Here is a 10,956-nt window from a genome sequence, read left to right on the forward strand (position 1 = left end):
AATAATCCTTAGTTTACATAATGGGCAAACCAACAAGTTTTAGGTTAATTAGACGAGTTAATTACAAGGCTATTACATTAACAGCCTTGGAAAATGATCTTTAACCTTTGTATGGTGTTTAAAGCCATTGTATTATTGTAGGGTCTACCTACGATATGAAGCGCCTTCAGCCAACTGTTGTGATTTGATGCTGTATAAATTAAATTGAACTGAACTGAACTGAATTAAATTGTATTTTCAGTCTGTAGAAAAATTAGAAAATTGATGGCTGACTTTGTGTGAAGAACATGTACATGAACATCATGAACGGTTTAAAAATGTGAAGCCTAAGACAGATTTTTCATATATATTTTTCCAGTTATGCATAATTCATTTATCCCAATATATGGGATAAATGAATTGCATTCAACGTATAAATAATTAGAGATTATAAAAATAAGATATTTAGACATATAGTAAAAAAATCTGTCAGTTTTAAGTTAATCCATAGGAACCCTTCGAAGATGATATAAAATACTGTGTGGTAAAAATGCCCCAAACATTGTTTTTGTTTTCTATTACAATACATGTAAACGTAGTGTTGCTCTTTATTTTGCAGTGAAACTTGAGCACAGGGCCATAGCAAATTTTTGTTTTGTAAGCATGACTGTGATTTGTTTAGATCTTGATATTGACTCAGCTCTATAACAGTCATTAATGGACAGTCCAAGTTCAGATTTGCAATAAAGTCTGAATGTTCTAATGCGATGCATCTTCCCACCTGGAGATCCACTACCTGCAAATTATCGAATCACACATTACATCACACTGCATATTATGGAGTACTATTTAATAGGTTATTTAAAAAATATTTTAATCTGACATTCAGTCCATGTCTTGTTATTTAAATATCTATGTCATGGTCCTGGGTCTTTTGACCCAGTGTTTGAGTTTTGCTCTGTTTCTTGTAATTTTACATTATGTTTAAGTCCACTCGTTGTTCTAAAGGTTAATTCTTTAGTCCCTAGGTTATTCTGTTTAGATTTTGTTTATTAGATTTCCCCCTGTGTCGTTGCCCTCTGTGTCTCTCTGTGTGTCTGTGTTTATATAGGAGTGTAAGTTCGTGTGCCCTGTTCCCCCTCCTTGTTTTATTCCATCATGTTTATCCATGTTTCCCTCGCTCTCTCCCTCGCTCCCTCTCGTCAGCCTCTTCTCCACTCCCGCATCATGTTTCCTGTTTTATTGTGAAGGTCCCGTGTTTTCATGTTCATTCTGTTCAGTCTGGTTTCCCGTTCTTGTTATGGTTATTAGTATCAGCTGTTTTCCTCGTGCGTTCTCACTCCCTCGTTATCTTTCTGTGTATTTATGTCCGCATCTCCCTCAGTTCCGTGGCGCGTCCTCCTTCTTAGCTGTGTGACACTCCCTGTTTTCCCCGTGTACGTACCATGAGTATTTTCCCAGTTTAGTTTTTGTAGCATTTTGCCTTTTTCCCAGCAATAAAGCTGTGTTTTTGAGGTCACGTACTGTTTCCATGAGTTTTGCATTTGGGTCCTTCTCCTGCCTGCACACAGCCAGTTCATGACAATCTACAGAAGTTTACACGACATAACTAAAGTTTTATTGATCAAGTAGAAAGAAAAGTCTCACAAACATGCATTTTGTTTGTCTTTAATAGATACACATTAAAAAAATTAACAAAAAATACACTTTGGCTGTTAATACTTAATACACACAGAACTGTCCAAATGTTCAACTGATAAACTCTTTGACTAAAGTATTATTATTATTTAAAAAAACAAAAACAAAAAAACCAACAGCTAACTAACAACTATGTACAACAGCTTTCATTTGCTCCTTTGCCGCAGGGGGTCACCACAGCCGGTAGCTCCATATGTTTGATTTGGCAGAGTTTTACACCAGAAGCCTTTCCTGACACACTCCCAGAGAGATTTGTGAATCTGAATTTTTTGGCTGCTAAGCAAAGGTGTTAACCACTACAACACTGGAGGTGCTGAACAAAAAATAAACAAACACACAGAAAAACTAAAAAAACCCACACAGAAAACTATTTACTATTGTTAATATTATGAAATGAAAACCATATGATAGCAGTGGAGTAGTCGGAGGTTAAGTTTGAAGAAGCCAAGTGAAAAAATAATCCTAGAATATCGGATTATACTCAGATCTTATTATACAGATACAATTTTTCTCATGCATATATGTGTGCATTTTTCATACTGTTAAATAGCATTGAAAAGGCCAGTAAACACTGAAGATTGCCTGGGAGGATTTAGCTGCATGTGTCTGAAGTAACAGTTTTTATGTGGTTGTTACTACACAGGAATAGAGCGCAGCAGGGAAGCAATCATGATACCTGGTTAGACTGTGGTTGTTTGGAGCCTCTGCAAGATCTGTGCTGTTTTTAGTCTGTTGTGTTGGGACTTAACAGTTGATTTAGTTTTGAATGATAATGAAACATGAACAGGACTTTTGTATATCAGATAATTAAAGCTGAGTTTGTGATTTAATACATGTAACTCAGAGGTCCTTAATGGTGTGAAAGTTAAAAATGTAAAAATTCCCTGACTGTGTTAGGAATCTTTCTTTTTTTAATCACTATGAGAGGGAGCACACTGTGTGACAGTGCATCAGTTAGATAACAACATACGTGTAGGTCTTGCTTGGCTTCCTCAAATTATTGCCCCCAAATAATATTGCACTACTACTGTTTGATAGAGACTTGTAAAGAAAGAAAAACAGCGTGGTTAATTAAAATAGTCACTGGTATTTGTATTTATTGCATAAAAACCCCTAAAAACATGAATCGACTGACTTTGTCTGTAGTTTCTATATGACATGATTTTCTGACAAATGGCACCATAATGATTGTAATTATACACAAATTTGCATGTAAAGTACCTGCTGATATTTACCTGCTGATCATTTTTACTATTATTATATACAAGGATTTTTGCCAACATTACAACACAAGGATTTTAAACTAATCAACTGCATTAGCCTGTTCTAAAGAGTCATTGCATGAATTCAGTATTGCAGTATTAAATGCAACATCTGTTTGACTAAATTTATTTTTACATTTAAAAAAACACATTTAGGTAACTATCCAAGTAATGTATCCTATAAGAAATGTTACGAAATGTTAACACAGATGGACACACAAGCAAAAACAGTTGAAACTGCTTGCAGCTTGCTACGTGCCGTGCTGTAAGTTCATCTCTTCTGTAGATTAAATGAATTTTGTGAAATGCACACTGGACTTGGGAAATAATCAGTTATATTACAGTAAATGCAAGAAAATGAACTGGGCAGCTAGTACATTGATCCATGTGAGACTAAGTTTTGCATTCTAACCTGTTGTTCCTCGACTGGACTTTGTCGTCGGATGAATCGATGTAACATTAACTTTAAATGACTCCTAAACTTCACACCAACAAATGCATAAAAAACGGGGTTCAGGCAACAGTGGGAGAAAGCAATGAGCCTACACACGTAAAATGCATAGTCAAGCTGGATGCTTGCTTCACATTCATCTAATGACGGGACCACATGAGCAGGCAAGGCCCTCAAAAAGATTACAACATTGTACGGCACCCAGCCAATGAAGAACACAGTGACTATACAGAAGACTAACTTGACTGCTCTGTTCTTCGTGTGAGATCTTGTTCTTGTGATTCTTTCTAGTATTTGAATGTAGCAAAAAGTCATGACTGCAAAAGCAACTAGGAAGAAACCATTCTGTTGGATGACACCAACAGTTTCCCACATGGGATGACTATATTCACAGCCCTGTGACTCTTTATCTTTGTGGTGGACCTTGGTGATTGAGCTGAAGAGTAGGGAGGGCATGGCTGCTCCAGTGCTGATTATCCAAATCAGGACAGACAGAAACACCCCGATGGAGTGTTTAGGTGTGCTGAGGTCAGACAGAGGATGGACCACAGCCAGGTACCTGTAGATGGTCATGATGGTCAGGAAGAGAATGCTGCTGTAGAACCCAGTGAAGAAGATAAAAGTCACAACTTTGCAGAGAATTTCAGAAAACACCCATCCCTGGACGTGGTAAATGGCCCAGAAGGGAAGACCGATGGTGAAGACGAGGTCAGAGATGGCCAAGTTGAGGATGAAAATGTTGGTCAGAGATTTAAGATTTTCATACAAAGCCAGGATTATGAGGACAAGAATGTTTCCTGTCAGGCTCAGTGTGATCACAACAGAGAAGAAAATCGGAATGGCAAAGGATCCAAATATCACAACTCCACTCTTATCACAGATTTCATCCTCGTAGTAATCGTCATAACTGAAGTTGAATGGATCATAGCTGGCATTAGTTGAAGTATTCATTTCTGTCAAACCAGTACCTACAAAATAAATATAAGTAAATGACTTTAGTGACATGTTACAATAGATTTTTCTTTATGAGTAAAAAACAGCATGGAAAAGATTTCAAATAAAGTACCTTCTGCTTGATGAAATCGATAGCTTCCTAGATGAGATACCTTCTGTGGAAGCTTAAAAAGAGAATCATTTATAAACTCGTGACATTTTCTTTTCCTACTTCTGTTTTTGTGGCCACACCTGTTTTGCTCATATAGTAAGTAGGTGACCTGTGATCTTTTTTGGTTGTAGCATTATCCGCATATCTGTGAAATGAAATTTGCCGACTTTATAATGATGGAGCCCAAAATTCTGCATTTGTTTCTTCTGCGTCTTTTTTTCCCAGAATATATCATTAGGTAAAACAAGGAAATATACAACTTCAGGATACATTTGTTTTTGAGATTTTACAACCCCAATTCTAAAGAAGTTGGAACTGAAATGTTCAGTTCATTTTTATTTCAAACATGTGCATTCACAATCATTACAAAATATCATTCCATTCTTTTGTTTGAAAAGGAGTAGGCAGAAGTATGCACTTATTAGTCCGTACCCCCTCAAATTTTACCTCTCATTGATTTAATTTTCTTTTAGCCTTAAATTAAACAAACAACATATGGAGCAAACGTAAAGCAAAGACAAAAGAAAACAAACAAAACAAATAAACAAGCCCCACCACAATAATGTCAATAAATGTCAATAAAAGAGAATGCAGTTATTTACATTCACAAATATATCTGAAATGAATCAGATATCAGATGTTTCAGACTGAGAAAGTGTACGGTTCTAAGAAGAAAAAAAGGTCCCTTTGAATTTGATGGCAGCAATACATTTAACAAAAAGTTGGGATAGGACCATGTTTATCACTCTGTAGCACCCCTTCTTTTAACAACAGTCAGTAAATAAGTGGACACTATGGACACTAATTTCTGGACTTTTATGAGAGGAATGTTGTTCCATTGTTTTCTGATACAGGATTCTAGCTGCTTAACAATTCTGGGTTGTTTTTGTTTCATGATTGGACAGATGTTTGGTGAAGGACCTGGACTGCAGGCAGTGTAGTTCAGCACCTGGAATATAGATGTGGTATACCATTTAGCATTGCCTTGCTAAATTTTTCCAAAACCTTCCCTGAGAAAAGATGTCAATTGTCTATCTCTTTTCCTTTCCTATCCCCCAGTCATGTCTGTTCCAATTATAATAACTTAAAAGTTAAGAATGAATGAATAAATAAATAAATATATACATAAATAAATATTTTTTAAATAAATAATAATAAACATCAATCAAGTGGACCAGTATGGCAAAGCCATAATTTTCGACTTGGAAAAATGAATCTGCTGAGGCATTTTTCTTGGCCTGCAGATAATAATTCTGATTGCTAAAGTGCCGAACAGGACAAGCAAAAACAAACAAACAAACAAAAAAAAAGATGTCAAGCTGCTCCTGCCATGGACACTAATATGTACCCCCATACCATCAGAGATGTGCTGATAACAAGCTAGATGATCCCACTCCTTTAATTGCTGTCCATCCACCCTGAGGACTAGGGATGGGTATCGTTTAGGTTTTATCCGATACCGGTGCCAAACCGGTACTTTTGAAACGTGCCGGTGCTTAAACGGTGCTCAAACCGGTGCTTAAAGAATGGAGAACACAAAATTGGTCCAAAAACCTCTCATGTTCAGCTGTTTTTTTTGTAAAAAGATAACAATGTTAGCCTTTTCTGCAGCTATAGGGCATATATGGTCTCACTCTTCGCTGGAAGCAGTGCTTAAACAATGAAAAAAACACAAACTTTGTCCAAAAACCTCTCATGTTTAGCTGTTTCCCACTTTTTCTTTGGTCATTTTAGCCTTTTTGGCCAGGGTGAAGGGAGTATCTGCCGTCAAACAAGAAGACAGCCGCATGTAACGACGACGGTGTTTGCTAGTTCACCTTACATGCATTAATGTAATAATGTGGTTAGCGTACTCAACGTAAATTACACACGAACAACATTAAGCTACTCACGCAGAGAAGAACGGCTGCTGCTGCCATCATCATCCTCATCATTTCTGCTACGCTGGCAGGGCTAGGGGCCAGGACTCTCCCCTTCGGGTTTTTGGGGGATGTTGCTAACTCCAGGTCCGATAACAGGCACCACACCCGCAGCAGATGTGCACGGTGTGAGGTCTCGCAGCAAGCTATCAAACACGGCGCATTTCTCGGCTTTAAAAAAAACCGCTATGTGTCGCCAGGTGTTTCATCAGATTTGAGGAGTTACCTCCTTTGACAGTATCACAGTATCAGCTTAAAGCACTTGTTGCAGGCTGCTGAGTTTGCATCTTTTGCTGTGAAATACAGCCAGACTTTTGACCGCTTCGCCTTGGGCATTTTTAATCTGTAGCTCTGCTCTAAAAGAACGTACGTACCTGGGCCCGCCTACTATCCTCGGAAACGTAAAATGATTGGCTAGAATTGGCTCAGGAAAAAAAAAGCACCGAAATAAAGCACCGAAATGTGTGCTGCTTTTCGGTCTGGTTACTACCGTTTATGTCAGAACCGGTGCCATCATGGCACCGGACACCGGTACCCATCCCTACTGAGGACCATAGCCTCAGACTTGGAGGTGCTGATTCTCATTCCTACCGTTTCGCACTCAGCTGCAAACCGATCAAGTGTGAGCTGGAGGCCACCATGTGATGAAGCCAACAGAACCACATTGTCTGCAAAAAGCAGAGACGAGATTCTGTGACTGCCCAAGTGGAAGCCTACCGCCACTTCGCTGGTGACAAATGGCAGCCCTGGGGAAGTTCAGCACCCACTGGGAGCGAGTCTAAATTATTGCCAGCTATGTGGACCAAGCTCTTGGAATGATTGTATAAGGATTGAATGACTCGTAGCAAGGGACCAGACTCCCCATATTCTTCAAAACACTTTGAGGAACATAGTTAAATTCCTTCTTCAAGTCCACAAAACACATGAAACTGGTTGGGAAAACTCCCACGCACCCCCAAGTATCGACAACAGGTTAAAGAGCTGGTTCAGTGTTCCATGACCGGGTTGAAAATTGCATTGTTTTCAGTCCATATCCGAGGTTCGACTAACTGATGGGCTGTCCTTTCCAGCACCCTGGCATAGACTATCCCAGGGAGGCTGAGGCTGAGAAGTGTGATCCCTTATAGTTGGAGCACACCCTCCGGTCCCCTTTCTTGAAGATGTGAACCACCACCCCGGTCTTCCAATCCAGAGGTTCTGCCCCTGATCTCTATGCAACATTGTAGAAGCATGTCAACCAAGACAGCCCTGACTTCAGTCACCTTGGACACTAAACTTCCAAACTTTACACAGTATGTGGTCTGTCCTAGAGAGAGAATTTCAGACCTACTGCACGCTAATGTCAAGGATGAATACAGTTCCTCCCCCACTGGGTAGGTCAGATCATAAACTAATTCACCTCACCCCCCTGCTCCATGCCTACTGAAGAGCGAGCCTGTGACCACTAGAAGTATTAGGAGGTGGTCGAAGGAGGCTTTAGCAGAACTACAGGGCTGTTTTGAAGTGACTGGAAGATACTGTGTGAACACATGGGAACACTCGGTGAGGACGTCACTGGGTTTACTGAGTGTATCACTGACTACATAACCTTCTCCACCAACATCATTGTCCCAGCTCAGAGTGTCCATTGTTACCCAAATAACAAGCAGTGGGTTAACATGGAAAGCACTCTGCAATGACAAGAAGAGCAGGTAATGGAGAGAAGCTGAGAATGCTTCAGGCATTATTATAAGGCAAGATCAGAGAGGCTAAGGACAATTACAGGAGAAAGCTGGAGTGTAAACTCCACCAGAAGAGCATGAGAGAGGTGGGGAGTGGCACAAAGACAATCACTGGATTCAGGCCATCTAACAGCGGAGGAGGACAGAACTAATGAGTTTAATGTGTTTTTCAGCAGATTCAAAACTGCAGTGAATGCTCACCCCCTACTGATTTACCTGTAGTCAGCCTGCAATACACAGCCACACTACTCTCCCTCCCTCCCTTTCCACATTGCACCGTAGCCTCCTGTAAAAGTATTGACATCTGTCCCCCACCTATCACTTTCACTCATGAGGAGGTTCAAACACAATGAAGACTCCACTCAGGCAAGTCTGCTGGGCCAGACGGGGTGAGTCTCCGTGTCCTCAAGGCCTGTGCCCCCCAGCTTTGTGGAGTCTTTCATACATTGTTTATGATGAGTCTGAGTGTGCAGAGTTTCCTTCCTGTACCAAAAACGCCACTTCCCAGGGACCACCAGGATTAAAGGTCTGTGGCACTGACTTCCCACGTCATGAAGACTCTGGAAAGACTCCTCCTTGATCAGCTCCGACCTATTGTCAGGCCACATCAGGATCATCATACCAACCACACCTTGGAGGCGATGATGCCATCATCTACCTGCACAATCATGTCTACGCCCATCTGGACAAGTCGGCGAGCACTGTGAAGGTCGTGTTTTTCAACGTTTCCAGTGCATTCAATACCATCGGGCCAGCCCTCCTGGGTGATAAACTTACGGTGATGCAGGTGAAGTCCTCTCTTGTGTCCTGGATTGTTGATTACCTGACAACAATCAGGAAAAACTATAATATGTGCATCTTCAACATTGTATGTCTGACAAGGTGATCAGCAACAGATGGGACTGTCCTCTCCCCTTTCCTCTTCACCCTATACACCACAGACTTCAGCCACTGCAAAGAGACCTGCAATCTTCAGAAGTCTGACTCTGCGGTGGTTGGATGCATCAGTGAGGGTGTTGAGACAGTGTACTGGGCTGTGGTTGACTCCTTTGTCACGTAGTGTAAGCAGAATCATCTGTAGCTCAACATAGCAATGACCAAAGATTTGATTGTGCACTTTAGGAGAACCTGTGACCCCTGTTTATATCCAGGGGGTCAATGTGGACATTGTTGAGGACTATAAATACCTCGGAGTACACATAGATAATGAAGTGGACTGGGTTAAAAACACCACTGCACTTTACAGGAAGGGCCAGAGTCGTCTCTATTTTCTGAGGCTGCTGAGGTCTTTCAACATCTGTCGGAGAATGCTTAGGACTTAATATGAGTCTGTTGTGGCCAGCGCCGTCCTCTATGCTGTTGCATTCTGGGGCAGCAAGTTAAGGGTCACAGATGCCAACAGACACAACAAACTGATCCACAAGGTCAGTAATATTGTGGGGTTGGAGCTGGACTCCCTTAAGATGGTGTCGGAGAGGCAGATATTGTCCAAGATAAAGTCAATGCTGGACGATACCTCCAACCTACTCCATGACGTGCTGGCCAATCACAGGAGCATGTTCAGTGAGAGACTGAGATTACCCAAATGCACCACTGAACGACACAGGAAATCAGTCCTGCCTGTGGCTATCTCTCTTTACAACTCCTTGTGAAATAAAACCCTTTTCCATTGGTGCCTACTCGGATCAACTCGCCACAGTTTTCAGGGTTTTCCATTAGGTCATAGTACCTTGTACCAGATACTTTTTTAGTAGCTGCTCACCCGGGGTTCCAAGCAATCTAAGCAGGTACTAAAATATGATGTCGTCAGACTACATGCCACCAATTGGCTGGTCAGTAGTGTCACTCGATGAGTCATGACTCATTCACAAAAATCAAATCCACCATTTTTGAAACCCGCAAATGAGGGAAATGCCTACAAAAAACAATGCCGTTTTCCCCTGACTCTGACGAAAAGCCACAGACTGAGCAGCCAGTATATTCTTGCCTCGACGTCCACCTTTTGTGTAGCATTTGTGTCACATATTAATTACGTCGTGGGACGAGTCGTGGAGATCCATGGCTAGTCGATCCAAGTAGGTAGTAATGGAAAAGGGGCTATAGTTACATACTTTTGGGCATGCTCTACAGTGAAAATAGCAAATAACAAAATTTTACATTTTAGAGTTAAATGTCAATCATATGTATTTTTTTCTCTGTAATAATCTGAATATTTATAATTGAGCTATTTGTATATTTTAGAGCTACTTCTTATATTTTGGAAACTTTTTAATATATTGTATTCTTTAATTCAGTTTAGTGTGTTACTTAGACTTACTTACTTACTTACGTAGAACTGTTATTGTTATTGTTATTGTGTTATTGTTACTTTTATTGTATTGGAGCAACTGTACTACATATTTTTTTAGGGGTTAATAAAGTATTCTGGTTTTGATTCTGATTCAAATGGCATTGACCTTATTTCTTCCTCTAAAAATTTAAGCAGTTAAAACCCAAATAATCAACATGGTCACAAACTATTATAAGTAAGGGAAATACAGGGAGTATTGTAGTTTAAATGAAACTACACTTTTAGAAATGAGAATTGATACTCACTACACTTTCACTTCAATGTTCAGGTAGTAAAATTAAAGTAAGTTCTCTGGCTTCTCAAAGAACAGAAAATCCAAATTTTGCATTCACAGCCATAAACCAGAATCTTCAGGGGGGTTTTTTTGTTTGTTTTTTGTTTTAACTCAACTATAGTAATATCACCAAAATGTTCATTTCTAATTATTAGTGCTCCTGTGGAAGTTGTAAAGGTTTAAAATAGAGAGTAAAT

At 40.0% G+C, this 10,956-nt stretch overlaps 1 protein-coding gene across 1 annotated transcript; it reads right to left on the reverse strand.

Annotated features, from left to right (window-relative positions):
• Positions 1–1,631: 1,631 nt before the first annotated feature.
• On the reverse strand, positions 1,632–4,569 carry xcr1a.1 (chemokine (C motif) receptor 1a, duplicate 1). The gene is made up of 2 exons (XM_005479084.3): positions 4,457–4,569; positions 1,632–4,358 (listed from the first exon to the last, which is right to left on the reverse strand). Exon 2 carries the CDS (start codon positions 4,339–4,341, stop codon positions 3,310–3,312), a length of 1,032 nt encoding a protein of 343 aa, XP_005479141.1. The 5' UTR covers positions 4,342–4,358; positions 4,457–4,569; the 3' UTR covers positions 1,632–3,309.
• Positions 4,570–10,956: the final 6,387 nt, after the last annotated feature.

This window comes from Oreochromis niloticus, linkage group LG23, assembly GCF_001858045.2.
Source record: "Oreochromis niloticus isolate F11D_XX linkage group LG23, O_niloticus_UMD_NMBU, whole genome shotgun sequence".
Taxonomy (NCBI): Eukaryota; Metazoa; Chordata; class Actinopteri; order Cichliformes; family Cichlidae; genus Oreochromis; species Oreochromis niloticus.